The sequence below is a fragment of the Bubalus kerabau genome, chromosome 4, assembly GCF_029407905.1.
Source record: "Bubalus kerabau isolate K-KA32 ecotype Philippines breed swamp buffalo chromosome 4, PCC_UOA_SB_1v2, whole genome shotgun sequence".
NCBI lineage: Eukaryota > Metazoa > Chordata > Mammalia > Artiodactyla > Bovidae > Bubalus > Bubalus kerabau.
Genome location: NC_073627.1, coordinates 24,714,284 through 24,742,040, shown reverse-complemented (window position 1 = coordinate 24,742,040; position 27,757 = coordinate 24,714,284). Strand labels below are relative to the sequence as shown.

The 27,757-nt window shown below is 36.2% G+C and overlaps 2 protein-coding genes across 8 annotated transcripts; one reads left to right on the top strand and one right to left on the bottom strand.

The window, feature by feature from the left end:
• On the bottom strand, positions 1-27,757 carry FBXO47 (F-box protein 47). Of its 7 annotated transcripts, none has more exons than XM_055576015.1 (11): positions 27,480-27,757; positions 24,783-24,989; positions 24,101-24,268; positions 18,831-18,907; positions 17,276-17,353; positions 14,216-14,324; positions 9,971-10,147; positions 8,665-8,811; positions 7,552-7,694; positions 5,238-5,397; positions 2-4,575 (listed from the first exon to the last, which is right to left on the bottom strand). In XM_055576015.1, the coding sequence occupies exons 2-11, from the start codon at positions 24,961-24,963 to the stop codon at positions 4,466-4,468; spliced, it is 1,350 nt and encodes a 449-aa protein (XP_055431990.1). In that variant the 5' UTR covers positions 24,964-24,989; positions 27,480-27,757; the 3' UTR covers positions 2-4,465. The 7 variants fall into 7 exon arrangements, with proteins under 7 accessions (XP_055431995.1, XP_055431990.1, XP_055431991.1 ...); XM_055576016.1 differs by having other exon boundaries at positions 2-4,578; positions 24,101-24,190; XM_055576014.1 differs by having other exon boundaries at positions 4-4,578; positions 27,480-27,754.
• LOC129649050 (40S ribosomal protein S15a) lies at positions 18,962-19,462 on the top strand. The gene has a single exon (XM_055576022.1). It carries the CDS (start codon positions 19,008-19,010, stop codon positions 19,398-19,400), a length of 393 nt encoding a protein of 130 aa, XP_055431997.1. The 5' UTR covers positions 18,962-19,007; the 3' UTR covers positions 19,401-19,462.

Genomic DNA, 27,757 nt, shown 5'->3' with positions numbered 1-27,757 from the left:
CAAATATGTATCAAATACAGTTCACCATAAATACTTTAACAATGAATATTTTTCAATTTTGTGCACCTTTAAGAAAGCAGTGATCTTAGAAAATCTATAATTATTACTTTTTTAATGTAAAAAATTTTCAAGGGATAAACTTTTTTTTTTTAAAGTCTAGTTACTTGAGGAATTTTCTGGAGTTGTATTTGCTTTCTTGATGAAAAAAATGTGTTTAGTCCTCTGGGACTTTTTTTTAACCTAGAAAAGATTGTCCAATACAGCTGTCTTTCGGGTCATCTTTCCTGTTAGTGATGTCTCAGTAAGCCAAGGAGCTATTTCCATCACTTGATCTCTCACAGGTTTCAGAGCTGCCTGCTAGTGGAACTGGTAAAGGAGTCCTATTGCTAGTATGGTATCAAATAACGAAAGAAGTTTTTGTGGGAGCACTGTGTTTTTATCCTTTACAATATTGACATGCAAATCTGTAATCATATAATTGAGTATTATTCACTTAGGCAATTGCTATGCTATGCTAAGTCACTTCAGTAGTGTCCGACTCTGTGCGACCCCATAGACGACAGCCCACCAGGCTCCCCTGTCCCTGGGATTCTCCAGGCGAGAACACTGGAGTGGGTTGCCATCTTCCAATGCATGAAAGCGAAAGGTGAAAGTGAAGTTGCTCAGTCATGTCTGACTTAGCGACCCCATGGACTGCAGCCTACCAGGCTCCTCCATCCATGGGATTTTCCAGGCAAGAGTACTGGAGTGGGGTAGTTAGGCAATTAACTCTTGAGTAATCATCACACAAAGAGGCTCATGTTTGCTTTTTATTGACATAATGTCGTTTTTCCAGTTACACCTTTTACTGGGCACCTCATGCTTGCTGTAATCTCCAAAGGTGAATAATTATCCTGGCAATAAAATATTTTGTTATTAATAGAAGAACTGGAAGCACCAAGTAAGCCATGAAGGGATGGATAAAGTATGAAATCATGTGCCAACTATTCATCTTATGGAGAGCCACCTCATAGAACAATTGCTTGAGCTTCCTGAGTGGCTTCCCAAGTACAGTATGTACTACACTGTGAAGATGATAAAGTTGAGGGGTCAGCACAGCATGAGAAGGAATTATCTAAAAAGGTACTAATGATAAAAGTTCTATAGTTTCATAAGGCACAGAGTATTTCTCACAAGATAAAAACTTTAGTCTCTAAGAAAATGAGTGTCATTAGATTGTTATTAGTGCTATGTGGTGTGATGTGTTTAGAAACAGATCAGATTAGATCAGATCAGTCCCTCAGTCGTGTCCAATTCTTTGCAACCCCATGAATCGCAGCACGCCAGGCCTCCCTGTCCATCACCAACTCCCGGAGTTCACTCAGACTCATGTCCATCAAGTCAGTGATGCCATCCAGCCATCTCATCCTCTGTCGTCCCCTTCTCCTCCTGCCCCCAATCCCTCCCAGCATCAGAGTCTTTTCCAATGAGTCAACTCTTCGCATGAGGTGGCATAGTAAAGATAAATATGATGATGTGTTGTTAAGCTTGTCTTCTAGTGGAAATAAAAAGCATCCTATAAATCAAGCTCAAAAGAGACTGATGAAATCATTATCAAAAGAGGAAAAAAGCTAGAAACCCAGGTTAATCTCCTAGTTTAGAAAGAGGTACAGGATAAATTATCTGACCTGTTGACAATTTACATCATTATTTTATCATGACTGTTCTAGAGTGGGTTAGAAATGGACAGTTGCCCACTGTTTTTAAGCTATTCATTTTGCAAATGCTCCCTTTTTGTGGTGATATGATTGCCTCTACCATCACTTAACCATCAATACTATTGATAATAATATATACTTTTGCAAGTTAATTTCCCACTTTAAAATTTGATATCACATTTCATTGCTGATGACAAATGTATTCAGCAAAAAAACTGCCAAGTTGAGGAAACTGCAATTTTGGTCTCAAAGATTATCTCTATCTATTAGTAATCAAATGAAGAATTTTCAGTTTACTTTTTATTGGTAACAAGATGATATCATTTATTTACTGTATCCAAAGAATGAATCAGATTTTCTTATGTTCCAAATTTCTGGGGAGGATGAGATAATAATCTCACAATTATTAAGAATAACAAAATAATGTGAGCTAAAAAAAATTTGCTGCAGCAATCACGTCAGGTGAAGTGTATAACACAATTCACAGTCCAGATTAAAAAAATGTTTTAAATTAAACCATTATTCTTTTGTAAACATGCTGAAAATAACTGCTGTGGAGACTTGGATAATTCAAGAAATCAAAGCAATTTCACAATGTTAAATTTCTTTCTCTAAGGCAATGAACTTAACATCCATCTAGGAAATATTTAAAATATTCACTATTTATATGAAAATTTTTACTTAAAATTTTTTTCCTTTTTTCCCCCATATAATCTAGTATTCTCAATTTGGAATCACCAGTGTTTTGATTAAGAAATGCATTAGGCTTTCCAAAGCACGTATGGAAAAAAGAGTGAGAGAAGGGGGAAAAAAAGCTAAAGTGTTGTTTTTATATTCTGGTATCTGACAACTTTTAATCCTTATAATTTAGTTGTGGGTGAATCCTTTTTTTGTTTGTTTTTTTTTTTTTTTGGGTGAATCCTTAAATTGAAAAGAAGAAAATGAAATCAGGATAAAAGAAAGAACTTTGTGCATAAATATACAAATACTAGACTCTGGAGAAAAAAATTTCCTGCTACTGATGGAATTAGTTGGACAATCCATCAAAGAAAGGCAGTTAATTTCTGACCACTCAAAATAAAGGTTAAGTCTTTTTGCTATTAAAGTGTAGTAAAATCCTGTTACAATTCATATTTTCTCAACCCTATTAAACCTCTTAACCCTCTTGTCGAACTTGAGAATTTCCCACAATTTCTATCCCAATTCTGTGCGTAATTTCCGTATCTTTTGGTTTTTCTTTCCTTCATCAGCTCCAGAGATGATTTAAAACGTCAAGGGCTCAGGAAAAGAAAGTCAGCCTCTGAGAAGTCCAGTGGGAAAGGGTGTATCTTCAGCAGAAGTAAAGTGATCAAACCCAAGGAGAAGAAAATGGGAGATCCAGGAGGGCTCCAGCATTATTTCAGCTCATTGGGCACTATTTTTTCTATTTTAATAGTAAGAGTGATGGTTGCAGATACTAGTCAAACTGAAATAGTCCTGGAGCTTCTTGGAATCCATTTACTTGAGTGAAGATAAACCTCACTCTCTCATGGATTGCTGGAACCATTCATGTTGGAACCATCAAGTCCTATTATTTAAAATAAGGAGAAAAGCTTTAGGAGCAGAATAAGCTACTTTCTCTCACTTTATACTTTCCCTTACTTGCAGTATTTTACTCAAATCCCCAGGAAAGAATAGAAGATGATTTGATTGTTTTAAGATAATATATGCTACTGCTGTTGCTAAGTCGCTTCAGTCGTGTCCGACTCTGTGAGACCCCATAGATGGCAGCCCACCAGGCTCCCCCGTCCCTGGGATTCTCCAGGCAAGAACACTGGAGTGGATTGCCATTTCTTTCTCCAATGCATGAAAGTGAAAAGTGATCCGACCCTCAGTGACCCCATGGACTGCAGCCTTCCAGGCTCCTCTGTATACCTTCCTCTATTTATAGACTTTTTTAGATTATTTGTCTTAAAGAAGGACTTATATGTGTGTTTGCGCATGTGTGTGTATGTGGTATACACACACACACACATGTATATATACACATACATGTATGGATCTGTATATACACAGAAACATACTTCCTTTGGTTTTTGATCCATTAAAAACTTGAACCAAACACAATGTTCTCTGTGAAAGTGAAAGTGAAGTCACTCAGTCGTGTCCAACTCTTTGCGACCCAGTGGACTGTAGCCTACCAGGCTCCTCCGTCCATGGGATTCTCCAGGCAAGAATGCTGGAGTGGGTTGCCATTTCCTTCTCCAGGGCATCTTCCCGACCCAGGGATCGAACTCGGGTCTCCCACATTGGAGGCAGACGCTTTAACCTCTGAGCCACCAGGGAAGTTTCTTGAATGTTCTCTGTAATCATATGCAAAAAGGTGGTAAAAAAAATATGATTTATATCTGCACAACCCAAAACATCATACTGCAAATCATAAACATTCTAGGCTATGTCTATACAATCTAAGCAAAATGAACATAGACACATTATTTGGGTCTGCTCTAATTATGTAACAGAATTTTCTCTTGCTTTGGAACACTAATGTTGCATTTAGTTTGAGAAGCACAGCTTGTTTTCTAGAGAAATCTCAAAACATTCTTGGGTTTGCCTGTAATTTTTATATTAATAATGATTTAAGCAGTTGCTTCAAGAGTTTTATGCAGCTTTTAAATTCTTAGGTTACTTAGGTGATAAAAAGTCCCAAGGATGCTCTTCTTTGAGTGTGGAACTCTTCTAATAGTTAGTTCAGTGAGGTATTCTCTAAATGCAAAGATTCTGAGTATTTAGGAAGGGAGAACATTCATGGTCAAATACAGGACCTCTTTATGGAAGCTAGCCTGAGCCTGCACAAGATGGAATAAATTCATAAAGCTTCTGTCGTCGTCATCACCATCTCCTATGCCATACACAGGAACAGACATAGAGAAAAGAAAATGACAGTTAAGTTTCTAAATATATGATTTATTCAAAACATACACATTATTCCTAATACTGTGTAACAGAAGACTAGTTAGTGATTTTCATTAAGTTAGATGTTAACAACTGAAATCATGGAATTATATTAAGAGCACTGAATTAGAAATCAGAAAAAAAATATGCTGGTCCATATTTTACTGCTTCTAACTTCATGACCTTGGGCAAGTCAGGTGATTTCTCTAAGCCTTAGTTTTCTCCTTGCCAAATTAGGGTTAATTATCATGTTTGCCACCTAATAAAACTGTGAAATAATATAATGTGTAAACTATACAAATAAAGGATATTATTATGATGGTTATAATAGTTGGCCAAGTAAACAGGTTAAGATTCTTTGCTGTGCAGAATTATATTGGTTCCTTTCAGAGCAGACTCTTCAACTTTATGTTTTCCATTAAAACCAATACCAGATTTTAAAAGTGACAATACTAGAAACTAAATATATCTCATGAAAAAACTAACAATGACTGATTTTTCTATTCTTTGCTTAGAAATAAAGGTCTACACAGAATTATATTTGTCTTAAGGGAAGACTAGCATGCATTTCACTCACACTTGTGTACCATCTATGTGTATACTCACCAGACATAACTGACTGTAGCATTTCCAGTATAGCACATGCAAATGCATTTGCCACACTCTGCAGGAAGTTATTTCTTTCCACTGGAGTGCTAAAGACTTTACAGACTTTTTGCATCATTTTAACTGCCCAATCCATGCAGTATAGTTCTTTCTCAGACACCTGGTTTAGACATACAAACCATTGCAGTAAATTTTCATGTGAAGAAAGTTGTAGAATTTGAAAATAGTATTAACAATTACTGTTTATAAGTTAAACATAATTTAATAACCTAGTATGTTGAGTCTATAAATGGCAAATGCTCTAATATCTAATACTCCTTTGCTTTCAAATGGTACAAATTTTAGGGGGAAAAAAGCATGAAGTAAATAAAAGCCTGGTTCAAGATTATTATAGGATACTATTAATGCAAAAAAATAATATTGAAAACAATTACTGGGAATTCCCTGGTGGTTCAGTGGTTAAGACTCTGTGCTTCCACTATGGGGGGTATGAGTTCTATCCCTGGCTGGGGAACTAAGCTCCCACATGCCACACGGCCAAACAAATGCCAATTATTAAACATATAAAAAAAAAAGGCTCCTGCTTATTTACTCATTTATTCAGTAAATATTTATTGAGCACATGCTAAGAGCTGGGGATACTATGGCAAACCATAAACACAAGGCCTCTATATTCAAGGGATCCAATGAAGGTGACAGACAAACAGGCAATTTCAATAGGCAAGAGAACTCTATGATGATATTAACTTTCCATGTTGAGACTGGAAGGAATATTTCGCTCTTATTAAAAAAATAAATAAAATGAGGATTACATGTTTTTAGCTAAAACTGACTGAAAGGAAAAAGGTTGATTTACTAACATTCTAAATGGCAAATTGTTCACGTAGCCAAATAACATACAGCATGAAAATAAACTATATAATAATATAACCAAATAATGTTAATCTGACAGGAGAGATTTATTGACTACTTATTATGTATAAATCACTGTATAAGACATTGTGAAAGAAATAAGTGACACAGTTCTGGATTTCAAAGAGTTTCCCTATTTAGGGAGACAATTACCTCACAAAGATAGTGGCTTAAGAACACCAGTGGTAAATGAAGATAAATAGAAGACAAATCTGAGGCGATTTAGAGAAAATTAGTGATCAGAGTTGAGATGTTAATCAGAGAAGGCTTCTCCACCCCTAATGGCTTCCTCTCCGTTCCTTTTGCTAGAGTGAGGCCAAAGTCACCTTCCAAGAAGTAAAACTGACAGTGTCGCCCTGCTTCCTAAAACATGTCGCAGTGTGGCTGCTGTGGTTCAGGCTGCAGGTCTGCCAGGCCCCTCCCTGCCTGGCCCTCCCTTCTTATCTAAACCCACCACCTCCTCCTCTTCTGCACATTTTCCCCTTCAGAAATCATACTGAGCTGCTTATAGTTCCCTGAAGACAGCCATGCAATTCCAATTCTCTCTCTTTTTTTAGGACATCTGCTTATTAAAATAAATATTTACATTGAGAATACAGTTAATTTGGTAGCTTTCTTCATATTTTCACATCTTTTAAGAAATACTTATTTACTTATTTAGTTGTGCCAGAGCTTTGCTGCGGCGTGTGAGATCTAGTTCCCTGACCAGGGACTGAACCCAGGCGGCGGCAGTGACAGTGTTAAGTCCTAATTACTGGACCGCCAGGAAATTCCCACACTGAATTTATTTATACATACTTTGATATCTCTTAAAAGACTGAAAGCAGCTTTGGTCAGGGATTTGTTCTACTAATTTCCATAGTCCTAAAATCTCACACAGTGTATGGCCCATAGTAAACACTCAATTTGTGTTAAATGAATGGACATTAAATATATTTTTTAATGTTTTATTTAAAAAAACATTTTAACTATATAAAAGTAAAGAGAATAGTATTATAAACCCTCAGTATCCATTCTCCAGCTTCAGCAATTACAAATCTTGTTTCACTTCTACCACCACTCACTTCCACATTCTCTCCCTGATGCCCAGGAAATATCCTGGAGCAAATTATATAGGGTGCTTTATTTTTTTTAATGGAATCTAAGGGGAAAAAAAGGATATAACTTGGCAGAGCTGTATAATGACAATCCAGATATGAGATATGGGGAGAGGTTAATATAAGGAATGTCTCCAAATATGATAGTTTTTATATAAATTAAAATTTTTTAAGTATATATAAAAATATACTTAAATACTTATTTTTTCAAAATGTTCTGTACATATTTCAGTTCCTTCACGGCAGCTTCTTGGTAGGTCAGCTATATCGTTAAACTTGCTAGAAAAAATTTATTTTTTACTTACCAAAGCCAAAAAGACTATCAGTCTTGCCAGTTCAATGGTGCGTCCATTCACAGCTTTACTAGCCATGAAAGTGAAACAGATATTGTTTCCACTTAGGATTAGGAGACGTGCATTATTCTCCAGAAGCCACTCACGAGGAACCACTTTTATTAAAGGAAAAACAGTATTTAATGAGATATTACACAATAGCTATAGTAAAGATCATTAAATACACTTTATTGGAAATACAATTAGTGTCAAATGAGAATCTTGGAGAAAATGCTTTAGTTTTCCAATTACAGCCTTTACCGGGCAAAAGAAATTATTGCCAAGTCACAGTGACTCTCACAAATGTACTAGTAATATAGTCAAAGCATTTCTCCCACAAAGGTCAACAGACAAAGTGGTCTAACCTTGGGAAAAGAAAGAAATCTTGAGAACTTTAAAAATCTAAAGGATGATGCAGGAATGGGAAACATTGTTTCATCTCTCCTGTACCAACAGGAGAGGGCTTGCCTCTCATGCAACATTAGGAGGTGTTTCTGAGAACTTGCAAAATGGGAATAACTAAGATCCAACCAGTCCATTCTGAAGGAGATCAGCTCTGGGATTTCTTAGGAGGGAATGATGCTGAAGCTGAAACTCCAGTACTTTGGCCACCTCATGCGAAGAGTTGACTCATTGGAAAAGACTCTGATGCTGGGAGGGATTGGGGGCAGGAGGAGAAGGAGACGACAGAAGATGAGATGGCTGGATGGCATCACTGACTCGATCGATGGACGTGAGTCTGAGTGAACTCCGGGAGTTGGTGATGGGCAGGGAAGCCTGGCATGCTGCGATTCATGGGGTCGCAAAGAGTTGGACACGACTGGGCGACTGAACTGAAGCTAATAAAATAATGAAACTTTCAAATAATAATAACAATGAATAATATCTATAAAATTGACAAGGAAAACCGAAGGAAAGTAAATTGATTATATGCATTCTCTTCAAAAATCAAAAAGTTGTTTCCAATAGAGTTGTATGTATAACTTAAAAAAAATTTTTTTAAATTGCTTTATGTCCTTACAATTTTATAACTGTATTCTAATAATATGTTTCTATTACTCTATGCGGTAAATATTTTTTTTTTACCTGATAGTTCATCTACAAGACTGATAACATCATCTGCTGTCCATTCTTTGGTGCCTGTGTCATATAGTAATTTAATGGCATCAGCCAAACCTTTCAGACAGGATTCATCTGTAGGTCCTTCTATCATTTTCTGCCAAACCACCTGTCCTGAATGATAATTGAAACAAAAACTAGGCTATGACAGAACAGTTGCTTCTCTGATAAAGATTATATGGATTATTTAAAAAGGAAATTGGATTGCATAATGAAATCCATTACTTATACATGCTACTTTCATAATGAAAGGTAAATTCTGATAACAGTATAAATTTTAATGTCTCTGACTGATGCAATGAAGCACAGCAACAATAGCTAAATGAAGTAAAGAAAAGGTAGTTTCACCAAGCAAAACACTGTTTATGGTTCAAAGATAATGTTATCTATCCATAACAGAAATTAAAATAAACAATTGACAAAAATCTTACTAAAATGAAATAAAACTTAGTGATAACCTTCCAAAAAGAGAGCATGCTATATTTCAGAATCTTCCAGACACTTATATCAAAACTGAGTAATCCAGTCAATTTTTTATTGTTTACCTATGACCAATTTTTTTTCTAAATTATACACACAAACAAAATTCGATTGCAGATTGGCTTCCCGCTGCTATGCAACACACTTTAAACTGGTTAAGTCCTGACATAATGCCATGTGAACAAAAGAAATATATTCATCCAAGCAAATGTAGTGTAATGTAGTATACAGTTGTATCCACTTGCGTTATTAAGAATGATGAGAGGTCTCTCCTTGTGGCTGCGGTGTGAGAGCACAGTATGAACTGTGGCAGCTGGAGTCATGTATTAGTTGAAAGAAGTGCAGCCAAAACTATAACCAAAGGAGGCATTATGCTTCCAGAAAAATCACAAGGAAAAGTATTGCAAGCAATGGTGGTAGCTGTTGGATCCGGCTCTAAAGGAAAGGGTGGACAGATTCAACCAGTTAGCATGAAAGTTGGAGATAAAAGTTCTCCCAGAATATGGAGGCACCAAAGTAGTTCCAGACAACCAGGACTATTTCTTATTTACAGTGGTCACATTCTTGGGAAATATGTTGACTGAAATTGAAATGGCATCATGTGAAGCTGCCCATTCCACTGAAGTTCTGAAATCTTTCATCATGTAAATAATTTCCATGGTTCTCTTTTATAATAACTAATGATATCCAAAAAAAAAGAATGATGAAACTAAGCAGGTATAAAATGATGTTTCCTAAAGTAAAAGTAATTAACCAGCTTTGAAACATACATCCCTAAGAAATAGATGCTCACCATCTTGAGGAGATATAGGTCCGAAGATGATATACAGTAATCTTGCCTGATTCACCATTGGCCACGGTTTCAATATACGTGTCAACCAAAATGCAGAATCACTTCGATGGGTCCAGTGATCAAGCAGCACATTCCTACAGAATAGTCTGATCCTTAACTCCAGTTTTCGGGCGCTTCCTATGAAGACAAATTGTAAAGCATTCTTCTTAGATTGATATGCGTAATTGGATAGATCAAAGACATACATCATTAATATGCTTTGTACTGAGAATGTTACTTCATTTACTCTGTAAGAATTTTAGATTATCAAGGAACTACTTTTTAAAACAACTTTACTGGGATACAATTTACATACCATAACACTTACCAATTTAAAGGATATACAGTTCAACTTTTTTTCAGTATATTCATAGATATATGCAGCTATCACCAAGTTAATTTTAGAACATCGTCATTACCTCAAAAAGAAGCCCTGCTCTTTTAACTATACCTCTTCCATCCCTCTGTCCTTTATCACCCACAGCACTAACCACTACTTTATATCTCTATAGATTTCCCTATTCTGAACTTTGATATGAATGAAGTTATATAGTAGACAGTATTTTGTGACTGGCTTCTTTTCAAAACATGTTTCCAAGGTTCATCCACGTTATAGCATGTATCAATACTTCATGGTTTCTTATAGCCAGATAACATTCCATTGTATAGATATGCCACATTTTGTTTATTCCTCCATTGATGGTTGTCTCTACCTTTTGGCTATTATGAGTAATGTTGCTATTAACATTCATTTACAAACTTCTGTATGAATATGTTTCTCTAGAGGATATACCTAGGAATAAGATTGCTTGGTCATATGGTAACTCTATATTTAATCATTTGAAGAACTGCCAGGTTGTTTTCCAAAGTGGTTGTATCATTTTGCATTCTGGCCAGCAGTGTACCAGGGCTCCAATTACCCCACACACTTACCAACAACTGCTATCTGATGTTTTGGTTCTAGCCATCCAAGTGGGTATAAAATGGTATCTCATGTATTTTTAAAAACAACTTTATTGGAATATACGTATAATTTACATACCATATAACTTTAATGTATATAATTTAATATATATAATTCAACAGTTTTTGATATATTACATTATTTTCTTAAATTGTGGTAAAATACATATAATCTAAAATTTGCTATTTTAACCATTTTTAAAGTATAAAATTCAGTGGCATCAATTACAATCATAATGTTGTTCAACTGTTATCACTCTTACCCTATCTAAAACTTATTCTCACCTCAAACAGAAACTCTGTGACTATTAAGCAATCACTCTCCATTCCCCTCTCCCCCCAGTTCCTGGTATCCTCTAGTCTACTTTCTGTTTTTATGAATTTGCCTGTTCTAGGTACCTCACAGAAGTGGAACCATACAATATTTGTCCTTTTGTGTCTGACTTATTTCACTTAGCATGTGTTTTCAAAGGTCATCCATGTTTTGGCCTATATCAAAACTTCACTCCTGTGAATTCCCTGGTGGTCCAATGGTTAGGATTCTGTGCTTCCACTGCTGGGGCCCGTGTTCGATCTCTGGTAAGGGAACTAAGATCCTGCAAGCCACATGGTGTGGCCAGAAACTTCACTCCTTTTTATGACTGAATAATATTCCACTGTATACATATGCCGCCTTTTGTTATCCATTCATCTATTGATGAACACTTGGGTTGTTTCCTGGTTTTGGCCATTGAAAATAATGTTTCAGTGAATTCTGTTATACAAGTATTTGTTCAGGTACCTGCTCTCAATTTCCTTAGTTAGGTGCTGAGGAGTGGAATTACTGGGTCACATGTAACTCTACGTTTAGTTTTTTGAGGAATGACCAAACTGTTTTCCATGGTGGTGACACCATTTTACATTTTATATCCTTATACTACTTATGATCTACTTACTTGTACATAAGTGTAAATGGAAAGTCTACCAACACACCAAAAAAAAAAAAGCGAAAGTGAAGTCACTCAGTTGTGTCCGGCTCTTTGCGACCCCGTGGACTGTAGCCTACCAGGCTCCTCCCTTCATGGGATTCTCCAGGCAAGAGTACTGGAGTGGGTTGCCATTTCCTTCTCTAGGGGATCACTTCCTTCTCCAAGGGATCTTCCCGACCCAGGGATCGAACCAGGGTCTCCCACATTGCGGGCAGACGCTTCTGAGCCACCAGGGAAGCCCTCACACCAAGGCCAAGTATAAATAAGTATTTCTTGATGTGTTAAGTAGCTCAGAAGTTTAGAGGAGAGAGATTACTGCAGGTCTAAGGAGATCAGGGAAGATCAAGTAAACTGGGTCTTAAAGGATGAAAAGGAGACATGACATTTCAGGAAAAAGAGAATGAATGAAAGGTATGAGGTAGAAATGTGTAAGAGGAATCTGTGATACAAAGCAATATCCCTGTGTCAAACTGATACAGAGAGTAGTAGGCAGTAAGTTTGGAAAGGTAGGTTGGGATTAGTATATGAAGAGCAGGATAGTTTGGACTTTATTTTGAAGATATCAATTGCTTAGTGTGCTTAGTCCCTCAGTTGTTTCCGATTCTTTGCAACCCCTTGGACTGCAGCCCACCATGCTCCTCTGTCCATGGTGATTCTCTAGGTAAGAATACTGGAGTGGGTTGCCATGCCCTCCTCCAAGGGATCTTCCCAACCCAGGGATTAAACCCAGGTCTCTCGCATTGCAGGAGGACTCTTTACCAACTGAGCCACCAGGGAAACCCAAGAATACTGGAGTGGGTAGTATTCCCACTACTGGAGAAACAGCTACCCTTTCTCCAGGGGATCTTCCTGACCCAGGAATCAAACCAAAATCTCCTGCACTGCAAACAGATTCTTTACCTGCTGAACTACCAGGGAAGATATCAGGAACTAATAAAGCTTTCTGATCAAGAGAAGGACATGATAAATTAATTTTGCTATTGTTTCACTGGGCTTCTATATCTGCCTTAAAAAATTCTGCCATGATTTGTTTCATAATGAAATATTTCAAGCTGACAGAAAAACAGAGATACTATAACAAACACTGTATACTGATCATCTAGTTTTGTCAAATCTTTTTGTTATATTTGCTTCAGAATTAAAAAAAAAAAACATTATTCATACAGTTAAAACTTTTTGTTTATCAGTCCCAATTCCCTTCTTCCCTAGAGATAATCACCATCTTGAATTGGGTTTTGTTCCTGCTGTATTAATCAGTGCTTTCTAGAGGAACAAAAGTAGCAGGATGTGCATATATACATAGGATTTGTCTTGCTTATGCAGATCACAGGGTAGGCTGGCAGGCTCCAACAAGGCGGGGACTTCTAATTCAAGTCCAGTCTGCTGGCAGAATTCTTTCTTGTTTGGGGAGAAGAGTCATTTTCTATTAAAGCCTTCAAGTGATTGGATGAGGCCCGCCCACATTATGGAGGGTAATCTGCTTTACTCAAAGTCTACTGAGTTAAATGTCAATCTTATCTAAAGAATAATTTCAAACATCTAGAATAATGTTTGATTAAATATCTGGGTACCATGGACTACCGAAGTTGACACACAAAATTAACTATCATACCTCCCAACTATGTTCTTATATTTTTTTACATATGTATATAACCATAAAGAATATATAGAACTATTTTACATGTTTTTAATATGTATATAAATGGTATCATATTAAAAGTATTGTTTGGTAGCCTTTTCTCTAAAATTATATTTTGAGATTTATCCGTATTAAAAATACACATGGCTCTAGTTAACTCATTTTAATTGTATAAATATGCCACAATTCATTTATCCATTCTCTTGACAACAGGCATTAGGTTGTTGGCAGTCTTCCCTGTGATGCTCATTCTTAATACATGTCTCCTTGTGCACACTGTGGGAGTTTCTAAGAATGACATTGCTAAATTATAGATTTCTTTTAATTTTTAAAATATATATTTCAGGTATATATAAAGGTTTAAAGAATATTATAATGAACACCTTTGTATCCTCCACCAGTTTAAGGAATACAATATTATTAATATGGTTGAAGACCCTCTGAGCTCATCTCTTTCTGTAATTACAGGCCACTTCTGCCTCACTATCTGATTTAGTGTTTATCATTCCCTTACATCTCTTTGTCCTCTTTCTACAAGTAAACACTGCAGTTTATTTTAAAATACACTTTAGAACTATATTATTTTTTTCTATTTTAATCTCTGTATAATGTTATCTCTGAATTTTAGTTCTTTACCTGGTTTGCTGCAGACAACTGTCTGCATCTTGCGGGACAGATGAGTCAGCTCACATAAGAAATTATAAACACGATGGCACTCAAGTTCATCCCAACCTGCGGTTAAGGTCTGAGAGTGATAAAATAAAGGAAACATTGCAGATATTCAAACCGTCAAATCAAAACATAAGTCACTATTGCCTTATGACCATCAACTGTTGCAGCACAAAATCAAGGTGATGTGCAATTTTTATCCAGTATGGGACTGTTAAAATTCATAGGAAATTTTATATTAAACAAAACCTAGAAATGCTCCAAAATCCAATATCTTTGTGGTTGCATTGAGAATCTCTTTTCAGAGAACTAAATGGTATTGAATCCTGACCTCTGACTGTTATGAGGAAAATAACAAAGTAAGGCCCAAACCCTAGAGCACAACTTTAGATACCGGACTCACAACCATACCGTGGCTTAGTTTCAGACTACAGTAGAATTTAAATCAATCCCTTACGACTATACAGTGGAGGTGATGAACAGATTCAAGGGATTAGATCTGGTAGACAGAGTTCCTGAAGAACTATGGATGGAGGTTTGTAACATCGTACAGGGGGTGGTAACCAAAACCATCACAAAGAAAAAGAAATGCAAGAAGGCAAAGTGATTGAGGTGGCTTTACAAATAGCTGAGAAAAGAAGTGAAGCGAAAGGCATGGGACAAGAGGAAAGATATACCCAAATGAATGCAGAGTTCCAGAGAATAGCCAGGAGAGATAAGAAAGTGTTCTTAAGCGAACAGTACAAAGTAATAAAGGACAACAGTAGAACTGGAAAGACTAGAAATAGCTTCAAGAAAATTGGAGATATCAAGGAACATTTCATGCAAGGATAGGCACAATAAAGGACAGAAATGGTAAGGATCGAAGAGAAGCAGAAGAGATTAAGAAGAGGTGGCAAGAATACAAAGAACTATACAAAAAAGGTGTAAATGACTCAGATAACCAGATGGTGTGGTCACTCACCTAGAGCCAGACATCCTGAAGTGTGAAGTCAAGTGGGCCTTAGGAAGCATTACTACAAAGCTAGTGGAGGTGATGGAATTCCAGTTGAGCTATTTCAAATCCTAAAAGATGATGCTGTTAAAGTGCTGCATTCAAAATTCCAACAAATTTGGAAAACTGAGCAGTGGCCACAGGACTGGAAAAGGTCAGTTTCCATTCCAGTCCCAAAGAAGGGCAATGCCAAAGAATGTTCAAACTACCTAACAAGCGTACTCATTTCACATGCTAGCAAGGTTATGCTCCAAATCCTTCAAGCTAGGCTTCAGCAGTATGTGAACCAAGAATCCAGGTATACAGGCTGGGTTTAGAAAAGGCAGAGGAACTAGAGACCAAATTGCCAACATTTGCTGGATCACAGAGAAAACAAGGGAATTCCAGAAAAACATCTACTTCTGCTTCACTAACTACACTAAGTGGATCACAACAAACTGTGGAATATTCTGAAAGAAATGGGAATACCTTACCTGGTTCCTGAGAAAACTGTATGCAGGTCAAGAACCAACAGTTAGAACAAGACATCAAACAACAGACTGGTTCAAAATTGGGAAAGGAGTATGACTGTATATTGTATATACAGCCTGTATATATATATAAAGACTGTATATTGTTATCTTGCTTATTTAACTTCTATGCAGAGTATATCATTTGAAATACCAGGCTGGATAAATCCCAATCTGGAATTAAGATTGCTGGAAGAAATATCAACATCCTCAGATAAGCAGATGATACCACTCTAATGGCAGAAAGTGAAGAGAAACTAAAGAGCCTCTTGATGAGGGCAAAAGAGGAGAGTGAAAAGCTGGCCTAAAACTCAACATTGTAAAAAAAAAGATCATTACATCCGGTTCCATTACTTCATGGCAAATAGATGAGGAAAAGTGGAAACAGTGACAGATTTTCTTTTCTTGGGCTCCGAAGTCACTGCGGACAATGACTGCAACTATGAAATTAAAAGATGCTTGCTCCTTGGAAATAAAACTATGAAAAACCTAGAGAGCGTATGAAAAAGCTGCGACATCACTTTACTGACAAAGGTCCACATAGTCAAAGCTATGGTTTTTCCAAGAGTCATGTACGGATGTGAGAGTTGGACCAGAAAGAAAGCTGAGTGTCAAAGAATTGATGCTTTCGATTGTGGTGCTGGAAAAGACTCTTGAGAGTCCCTTGGACTTCAAGGAGATCAAACCAATAAATCCTAAAGGAAATCAGCCCTGAATATTCATCAGAAGGACTGATGCTGAAGCTTCAATACTTTGACTACTTGATGCAAAGAGCCGACTCATTGGAAAAGATCCTGATGCTGAGAAAGCAAAAGAAGAAGGGGGCGGCAGAGGATGAGATGGTTAGATAGCATCACTGTCTTAATGGACATAAATCTGAGCAAACTCCAGGAGATAGTGAAGGACAACGAAGCCTGAGGTGTTGCACTCCATATCCGACTCTGAAACCCCATGGACTGTAGCCTGCTAAGCGTCTCTATCCATGGTATTCTCCACACAAGAATACCGGAGCAGGTTATCATGTCCTTCTCCAGGGGAACTTCCCAACCCAAGGATCGAACCTGGGTCTTTTTTGTCTCCTGCTTCAGCAGGCAGGTTCTTTACCACAAGCACCACTTGGGAAGCCCCATACTAAAATCAGTTGTATCTATCATTTCCTATAGTCACAATTTTTAAAATACAGTTGATTTCTAAAATCACATCCCAATAACTAGACCAAGACTTAAAATTCATTACACATCCACACTCTGTACCCCACAATATTTCCAGTCATTACAATTGGCTGGAAACTTCAAGGACATTGGTATAGAGCATATAAATGTTAAACATTTCTTACTAGTGAGAAATCCAAGAAGAAAACCTGAGGTGGCAAACATATTAACACATTCTCAAACCTTTACAATGTTATTTTGTTTTCTTTTTAGATTATTATCACTTTTATGATTTTATAGACAGACAGATTACATACTCTATTAACAGTTCAAAAAGAATTCCTTTTCTTCTTTCAGTAAATAAAAAATGTACCTGTAAAAATATGCCATAACATAGTAATCCTACACATTGCAAAGGAGCTGCACATCCATTGAATTTAAAACAGGAAACCTATAAAGAGAACAACTTTTAATTCCTCCTTTTCAGTGCAACTGTACAATAATTTGACATTCAAATTAAGTGGAAATATGCAATGACCTTTTTCAATCTTAACTGAAAATAACTAAAACACTATATAACTGATTAGCATCATGTTACATAGGTGGAGGATTATGAAAGAAATATAAAACAAAGTCTCTGCCTCAAGGAGCTCACAATTTATTTAGGCCAATATACACACCTAAAGTTATTTTTACATTTCAGGTTAGAATATGTATAAATGCTGCAATGACCAAATAAGCATATCAGACATGATGAAATCAGGGAAAGGATCATTCTGAGAATGATTTAAAAAGCTTATGAAGGATGTAAAACAAGTAATGTCTTTGAGTGGGATTCAAATATAATGAATAGATAGTATTGGTGAGGAAACAATAAAGGGAAAATTGTATAGAGGTAAAAATAAAAAAGGTTCGTTTGGAAAGAAAGATATGAGCAGCTTAGTCAGGCTTAAGATAGTAAGAATTAAGCTTGCACTGTCAAAGTGAAGTTGCTCAGTCGTGTCCGTCTCCACGGACTGCAGCCTCCCAGGCTCCTCCGTCTCCGTCTATGAGATTTGCCAGGCAAGAGTACTGGAGTGGGTTGCCGTTTCCTTCTCCAGAGGATCTTCCCAACTCAGGGATTGAACCCGGGTCTCCCACACTGCAGGCAAATGCTTTACCCTCTAAGCCACCAGGGAAGCCCTTGCCAAAGGGAACCTAAATACCACCTGTGGACTTTGGACCTTATTGTGATGAAATTGAGTAACCACTGAAAGATTTTTAAGCAAGAAAATTAAATTGATGAAAGTGATTCAGCATACAGAATGTCTTGGGGAGTGAAGAAATGAATGGCAGGAAGATCATCTTGGAAGTTGCTGCAATAACATAGAGGCTGAAGTTAATGCAAACACTGACATGAAAAAAGCCAGTGGAAACAGTTTGCATACTATTGAGTGTAAAACTGAATCAGCAATAGTAGATATATATTTGGACTTTTATAATAAAACTCAATGTCTAACAGAGATTATGCCATAACACATTAATACACATTTCCAAATCATAAATTATCATAAAAGGTTTGCCATTTTATATATTTAAAATGCTTTTAATATTTAAACAGTAAAATGGTAACACTTGGAAATTATTTTCATTTTAATAAAATATCTACATCATCACTTTAAAACATCTTCAGAATTCCCACAAGGTAAAAATACTTTTACTACTTTGATAAACCTAATAAACTTGAGTGAAAATACTACTATACTACCTTTTGGTGTTTTATAATCTGAGTACTTGGTAAAGTATTAATTATCATCAATCAATTTTTAGTACTAATTCATGAAATTCCATGAAAATAAATACAGATTTAAAACAAGTATAAGACATTAATAATAAAACATCTTTACTGGAAATCAAGATTGTGAACTAATTTAGAAGTATGATCTTACATCTGCAAGTATCTTGTGAATGTACTTTAGTCTTTCCTTTGTGGGTAGCAGCAATGTACATCTTTTAAATAGCAGACCTGAGAAAGTAAAGAGACACATGAAAGAAAACGACAATAATGTAATTAACTTAAGAATATCTATAACTCGCTCTTTCCGCCATCTTTCCGTGCCGCCAGAATGGTGCGCATGAATGTCCTGGCCGATGCTCTCAAGAGTATCAACAATGCTGAAAAAAGAGGCAAACGCCAGGTCCTTATTAGGCCGTGCTCCAAAGTCATCGTCAGGTTTCTAACAGTGATGATGAAGCATGGTTACATTGGCGAATTTGAAATCATTGATGATCACAGGGCTGGGAAAATTGTTGTGAACCTCACAGGCAGGCTAAATAAGTGTGGAGTGATCAGCCCTAGATTTGATGTGCAACTCAAAGATCTAGAAAAATGGCAGAATAACCTGCTCCCATCCCGTCAGTTTGGTTTCATTGTACTGACAACCTCAGCTGGCATCATGGACCATGAAGAAGCAAGACGAAAACATACAGGAGGGAAAATCCTTGGATTCTTTTTCTAGGGATGTAATACATACAAATAAAATGCCTCAGAGGACAAAAAAAAAAAAAAAAAAAAAAAGAATATCTATAACTCACAGCATAATGTTTCCTGAAAGTGAGATGTACCTTAGCGGACTGTGAGCTGATACCAGTGTTTTTAAGGGCAAGTTTGGGAGGAAGGGTGCACAACGCTTGTAATACATGTGTTTACCAAGGATGACTCTGGTATTCACCCAAGAGGCTATGACATGAAATCTTACAAAAAATTGTGAAATTGGTGCTATAGAATAGATTTAAGAACGTATTTCAATTTAAAAAGATAACAATGGTGGACTCCATGGACTGTAGCCTGCCAGACTCCCCTGTCCATGGGAGTTCTCCAGGTAAGAATACTAGAGTGGGTTGCCATTTCCTCCTCCAAGGGATCTTCCTGACCCAGGCATCGAATCCGGGTCCCTTGCATTGCAGACAGATTCTTTACCCACTGAGCTACAAGGGAAGCCCCCCAAAAGACAACAATAACCAAATACAAAACACAATTGGGAAACTCTACTGTCCTTATTCCATAGAAAACATTTTCCAGTATCTCTTTTTTTTTCCTGGTATCTCTTAAAATTAGCCTCATGTCCACAAGGGAAAATATTTTAAGAATTGCTAATGGAAAGAGTGAGAGAAGAGATTTTGTATTCTTTTCTCCAAATACTGTACAAAAACTTAGTCTTAAGTACTTGAAATTTCAGAGATTAGAAGGCTTTTTTCCCTCACAGAAAGTATCCAGTTTGGATGAAATATTTATTTCTTTCTTTAAAGATATCCTTTTATGGGGCTCACATGTTAAGAATGTATAGAATTTTGTGTTTACATATTTTTTTTAAAAGCCTTTAATTTCCCAGTGAGCTATGTAACTTGAACTACAGTGACAGGAAGTGTATGATTTGTTTTCTCAAACTTTAAGTGTTCTGTTCTCCTAAAATGGCAATATATTGTTAACATTCCTATAAGGGCAAATATCCTCAAACTAAAAATAAGACATATGGTAATAAAACACATACCTGAATATCATGACTTTCTTTAGTCTTCATCTTCTCTGCATTTAATTTTTTTACATAATATAAAAAACTATATAATTCTTTAAAATCTATGGGAATTGAACTTATTTTTAGAAGTTGCTATGTTTGGGCAACACATTACCAGGATTGCATTTTAAAGATAAACTCTTCTTATTTTTGTACATAAAAAGACATTTTCAGTGTTTGGTTTTCGGGCTGAGTTCTTTTCCTTTCATGTTCTGGCATCCAGTCTCAAGGCATATCATAGCCAGGGAATTGTAAACTCTAATTGCATGCTGGTTGCTTTTTTAAATGCAGAATGCCTATTTTTAAGGGTTGCAATTTCCCATAAAAACCAATGCCAGTTGACTTATTTATTTTTTAACACAGGTGCTCTGTTATACCCTTTAGAGACCAACTTCTTTAATTTCTTCTCACTAAAATAGATCAGATGTACTGTTCTTTTCACACTGGCCATCTGCTCTGTTTTGTATGAAGCAGCAAATTAAAATGTATAAACCTCAGAATGCAGAATTGTGAAAATGTTATTTTAATGTCAGAAAACAAGAACACAGGAATGGCAATGTGAGGAAATGGTAAGTACATCAAACATTTATCTAAAGAATCAGTCATAAGCTAGCTGTCTGCACCAAATTTAAATGGAAGGTTGAAATCATTATATGAATAAAACCACATTTAAAAGCTACCTTTAAAGATCAACACATATCTGTATTTTTAATTGAATTATCCACATAATTGTCTTAATGCTTTTTGTTTGTTTGTTTATGCAATTGAGCCTGATCAGGGAGAAAAAAATTCTTTCTAATTAAACTAAAGAATAAGCTTTTCCCAAGTACCACTTCCTCCACAACTGATGATGTTTGAAAAAAGATATTTACAATAAGTGGCAAAAAGTAACTGATGTATTCATTTGCAAGCTTTACTAAGCTTAATCATAAGTACTGAAAGCAATAACATTGTAACTAGATCACATACTTTTCATTTAGTCTTATTAAGTATACTTATCAAATACAGTTTGATGTATTTCACATCTATGCAGTCTTATTTCATTATTTGAAAACTAAGCATCCTTGGGATACTAAAAGGTAATATTCACTTAACTCTCAACATCAGATATTTTGTTTCATTGCCATGTTTTGATTAACTACAGGTAGCTTCATAATTAAACTGGTGTCATTAAATCAAGTCAAAATTAGAATTTTATTTTAGCACTCAGGAAGAATGAAATCAATGAATGGCATGAAAGATATAAACGATTACAAATCCAGGGAAGAAACTGTCCACAACTTCCTTTGCTAAAGTGAATTTAATAATAGCATAATGATTTATTAGTAAATGCATAGCATCCTTAAGAGAGGAAACCATTGTTTCTGATAACAGAATAAGTGATTTTCCACAATAATATATTTAAATTTATTTTATATTTTAAGAACTAGATTATGGTTGAAAAGGAAAAGAAATACAGAGATAAAACTCATCATATCCACACAAAGTAAAGCATAGAAATACATCAATTTCCTAAACTGGTAAGCCACCAGATGATAAGCTTCGATGACATTCTGTCCACATGAATTCACAAGGACAGACACTTTAAAGTGCATTCTCATCTTTAAAGATAATGTAAAGGACTGTTGTCTAAGAAGGCCTTACAAATAGCTGAAAAAAGAAGAGAAGTGAAAGGCAAAGGAGAAAAGAAAAGATACACGCATCTGAATGCAGAGTTCCAAAGAAGAGCAAGGAGAGATAAGAAAGTTTTCTTAAATGAACAATGTGAAGAAATAGAGGAAAACAATAGAATGGGAAAGACTAATCTCTTCAAGCAAACTAGAGATACCAAGGGAACATTTCATGTAAAGAAGGCATAATAAAGGACAGAAATGGTATGGGCCTAAAAGAAGAAGAGATTCAGAAGAGGTGGCAAGCATTCACAGAAGAACTGTACAAAAAAGGTCTTAAAGACTCGGATGACCACAATGGTGTGACCATTCACCTAGAGCCAGATATCCTGAACTGTGAAGTCAAGTGGGCCTTAGGAAGCATTACTACAAACAAAGCCAGTGGAGGTGACGGAATTCCAGTTGAGCTATTTCAAATCCTAAAAGATAATACTGTTAAAGTGCTGTACTCAATATGCCAGCAAATTTGGAAACTCAACAGTGGCCACTGGACTGGAAAAGGTCAGTTTCCATTCCAGTCCCAAAGAAGGGCAATGCCAAAGAATGTTCAAACTATCTAACAATCACACTCATTTCACATGCTAACAGGGTTATGCTCAAAATCCTTCAAGCTAGGCTTCAACAGTATATGAACTGAGAACATCTAGATGTACAAGCTGGGTTTAGAAAAGGCAGAGGCACCAGAGATCAAATTGCCAACATTTGCTGGATGATAGAGAAAACAAGGGAATTCATGAAAACACCTGCTTCTCCTTCACTGACTGCACTAGAGCCTTTGACTGTGTGGATCACAACAAACTGGAAAATTCTGAAAGAGACGGGAATACGAGACCACTTTACCCATCTCCTGAGAAATCTGTATGCAGGAAAAAAGCAACAGTTAGAACTGGACATGAAACAATGGAATGGTTCAAAAGTCAAAAAGGAGTACAAGGTTGTATACTATCACCCTGCTTATTTAACTTATATGCATCATGTGAAATGCTGGGCTGGATGAACCCCATGATGGAATCATGACTGCTGGGAGAAATGTCAATAATCTCAGATATGCAGATGACACCACCCCAATGGCAGAAAGCGAACAGGAATTGATCAAGTTTCTTGATCAAGGTGAAAAAGGAAATTGAAAAAGCTGACTTAAAACTCAACATTCAAAAAATGAAGATCACGGCATCCAGTCCCATCACTTCATGGCAAATAGATGGGGAAAAAGTGGAAACAGTGACAGACTTTCTTTTCTTGTGCTCCAAAATCACTGTGGATGATGACTGCAGTCATGAAATTAAAAGACGCTTGCTCCTTGGAAGAAAAGTTATGACAAATCTAGACAGTGTATTAAAAAGCAGAGACATCACTTTGCTGACAAAGGTCTGTATAGTCAAAACTATGGTGTCTCCAGTAGTCACGCAGGGATGTGAGATTGGACCATAAAGAAGTCTGAGCACCAAAGAAATGATGCTTTGGAATTGTGGTGCTGGAGAAGACTCCCGAGAGTTCCTTGGACAGCAAGGAGATCAAACCAGTCAATCCTAAAGGAAATCAACCCAGAATATTCATTGGAAGGACTGACGCTGAAGCTGAAGCTCCAATCCTTTGGCCACCTGATGTGAAGAGCCGACTCAATGGAAAAGACCCTGAGGCTGGGAAAGACTTAGGGCAGCAGGAGAAGAGGGTGACAGAGGATGAGATGGTTGGATGGCATCACCAACAAGACTTTGAGAAAACTCTGGGAGATTCTGAAAGACAGGACCCCTGGTGTCCACAGGGTCGCAAAGAGTTGGGCACAACTGAGCGACTAAACAATAAACAAAAGGATTGCTGTTAAGGGAAAGTCCTCACACTGGGAGAGTAAAAGTGTCATGGAAATAGGAAGTATTCCATTTCCCACAGGCCTTACAGAATTGCGTGATAAAACCCCCTTAATTAAGTATAGTTCTTTATCTGTTACAATTCTCATTACATTACATAAATTACCTAGAGATCTGTAGTGTTCCAATATAGCGGTGTCTTCTCTGTCAGGCAGCTCAAGGTCATGAAAATCCTGTAGTAAAAGTCGTTTGCTTCCTGATGAGGTTGAGATATAATTAATAATGTGCTGGCTGACTGTTTTGGACACCATGCTTAGCATGCTGATATCCTTCACTATCAAAAGAAATATACATATATACATATATGTAAATGGCTTAAATACAAGAACATCACTATTAGCAGTCTATGAACTTACAAGTTAGCTCATTAATAATACTACTATTAATAATACTACTAAAATAATTAAAGTGGGGAAAAGGGAAAAATCTTAAAATTGTTTGAAATCTAGTTATCAATGAATTAGAAACATTTGGGGATGTAACACTCAAATTACCATGTCATAATTAGAATCATACTTTAAGGAGTCTGAGTGCCATATTTTCTCTGAGTACCACTTACCTAACAATGATGAAATTTAAAAAAATAAACTAAATGTGAACACAGACAGGGAGGCCTGGTATGCTGCAGTCCATGGGATCGCAGAGAGTTGGACATGACTGAGAGACTGAACTGAACTGAACTGAATACCATTAACATTCTAGCAGGGTCTAAGATGACAAAACTACTTCTTGGGGAAAATAAAATATTCCATTGTCCATGTTGCCTACTTATAGTTGCCAAACCTCACCTGACAAATATTTTAGAATTATTTGGAATATTTCCAATGGCAAGGCTTTAAAATTTCCAAGCGTTGATAAGGGCTGAGAATCTGAGTCAAAGGTGTTGGAAAAATAGCTGGATCGACGACTACTACGTCTATATTTCTGGTTAGGAATCAAAGTGAAACTGGTATTTACTCTAGACGTCATCCTCTTCCTTATCTCATGAATTTATTCTGATTAGAAAACAAAAGCACAAGAGACAAAGAAAAAAGGAAATTATATTGATGAAGCGATGTTGTTTCTTTAAATAGAAAGATTCATATTTTGATGGGTAATAGTTCTCTCTCTATAGTTACAGAACTTTTAATGTGATGTCCAATATAGGGCATTCCAACCAGTAGAGTCTATTTATTCATTCCAGCATAATATGAAATATTTAAAAATCTTTTCCCTCTTAGCCAGATATTTCAGACAGAGTTTTAGTAGAAAATGAGGTATGTATTTAGATGAAATGTATTCTAAGAAAAGAAATATGACATTTTCAAAAGGCAAAAAAATTAACACAAAAATTATAATTTCAATCCATTCAATATTTGTCAATTAGTATGTTGTTTTTACTTTAATTCTTAAAAAATTCAAAGTATTAATGTAGAATTAAAACTTTTTCTATTTTTTAAAAACAATACTGACATGTTCTTTTGTTGGAAACAATAAAGACAGATTAAAAAACAGACTTTAGTTTGTAGCTTTTTAAAACTGACTAGCTCTAACAGATTAAGATGGTTTCATTATGATTCACTATGTGTGATTAAATCAAAGTTTTGTAAAATTAATAAGACTAGAATAAATTAATAATTTTCCCTCAATTCCACTTTTGTTTAATAACAGCTTATAATGAAACTTCAATACTTTGGCCACCTGATGCAAAGAACTGACTCATTGGAAAAGACCCTGATGCTGGGAAAGATTGAAGGTGGGAGGAGAAGGGGATGACAGAAGATGAGATGGTTGGATAGCATCAGTGACTCGATGGACATGAGTTTGAGTAAGCTCTAGGAGTTGGTGATGGACAGGGAAGCTTGGCGTGCTGCAGTCCATGGCGTTGCAAAGCTTGGACACGACTGAGCGACTGAACTGACAAGTCTTAGGAAGGATCTACATAACTTATTTCAAACTAAACATTTCATAGAAAGAATTTTATTGAAGTTACTAGTAATTCACTTACACTAAACAATAATTCTTTTAAAAAAATGTTATCACACACAATGACTTTGTGTCTTTCCTTTTCCTATTCAGAAAACACTCTTGTAAATATGTAAATATGTACATGCATATGTACACATGCATAACTATAACTCCAATCTAGGGCTCCTTATTTCTGAAGAAACAACTAAGACATTTCATCAGAGAGTTACAAATATATCTAACCAAAATGCATTTTCTCCTTTTGGCACAAAATTGCTAAAAAATCACATTGCTATTTATTCATCTAAAAGGTTACGTGTCAATTTACATCAATTTAAAATCAGCTGTATAATTGAAAATGTGGCCAAGAAATTTAGTGCTTAGTGAAAAGCATATTGTGAATTTCCCTTAAAACTATACCCTACATAGTGCTTTGCTAGTAGATATTTTTAAATAAGCATTAAAATTACACAAGTAACATGCACTGTCAAAAATTTTTACAAAATACAGCAAAACAAAAAGAAGAAAATTAAATTCATTTGGTTTTCAGCACAAAATCAAGCCCTTTGGCTCATAACATTCTAGAGTTTTCCATATATGTTTCTTTTTTACAAAAACAGAGGAAATCACTGTTCACACTATTTTGTAATGCTTTTCAGTTGTAATTAAAACTATCATTTCTTTCCATACCAATAGTTATATATCTACAAGTATATATTTTTAAAAGGACTGCATGGGATTTCACCAAATGAAAGAATATTAATTTATTCAATCCATAAGATTGTTTTTAACTTCTCACAGTAGGCATTTAAGAGCATTTTTCATTATAGTAAAATATACACCTGGCCTAGGTTTTGTTCTGTTTCTCTGAGCACTGTGTAATCTGGGACTTGGGTGGGAGCCTGCGGGCTCTTCAGAAACTCACTGACACCTAAAACCTGGGGGGCTTTAGTGTGTCAACCACACACTGTATATATTTTTAAACCTCTGAGAGGAGTTAAAACAGTGATCTAAATCCTGCTAAAACTAAAGTCTCCTCTTAAAATTCCTTCTTTTTCTCACTCAGACCTGAACGTTCCAGGGGAGATAAGAAGACTTCCTGAAAATCCTAAAGGTGTAATCCCAAATTATTTCTGGTTTCCTCTCAGCCCTCTAGAGAAGGAGAATCACGAACCCAAATAATCGTAATAACGATGACGTTTCAACGCCGTTTCGTCTCACTACTTTTGCCCACGTTTGAAAGGCTTTAAGTACCTCTTGGATGAACTTTTCTCCCTCTTCTCTGAGAAAACCTTCTAATAGCAATTCAGCAGGATTTATATTTTGTTTTAACATAAGAAAACCCTTTGAAGAGACCCATCCCCCCCTGCTCCGGAATAAGCTCAAAATATCTTCAAAGAGGTAAACTAGAGAGGCCATAAAAGAAAAACTTTCCAATTTAAGAGTCAAACCACACTGGGATGCATTTTTGACTGTCTCCAGTCCATGGAAAGATGAAACTTATCTCTAGAAATTATTGGGGAAAAAATTTTTTTTACCACAGATTTTGACAGTTTTCCGGCTAAAGGATCACAGGAAAATGGGACTTGCTCGTTCTGCCCCACCTCCTCAAATTTCTTAATATTTAGAAAAGAAAGTATTTCCTCAAGGTTTTGCCGCCAGGAAGAAGGAACGTCCGGCTCCCGTCGGCTCCGAAGCTGCGTTCCAGTCTCACAGGCGCCCCCTTGGCCTCGAGAATATTTTAGAATCCTCCCAGGAGCCCCAGCGGGAAGAGGGCCCCGCCCCCGGACCCCATAGTGCCGTCCTCCGTGAAGAA

Excerpts from the sequence above, each read along its gene's own strand:
- LOC129649050 (XM_055576022.1), top strand. The coding sequence starts at position 19,008 with ATGGTGCGCATGAATGTCCTGGCCGATGCTCTCAAGAGTATCAACAAT.
- FBXO47 (XM_055576014.1), bottom strand. The coding sequence starts at position 24,963 with ATGACGTCTAGAGTAAATACCAGTTTCACTTTGATTCCTAACCAGAAA. Across the intron at positions 24,269-24,782 it reads AATTCTAAAATATTTGTCAG|TGAAGGATATCAGCATGCTA; the intron begins GTGAGGTTTGGC and ends TTCTTTTGATAG. Across the intron at positions 14,325-17,275 it reads GTTATGGCATATTTTTACAG|ACCTTAACCGCAGGTTGGGA; the intron begins GTACATTTTTTA and ends TATCACTCTCAG.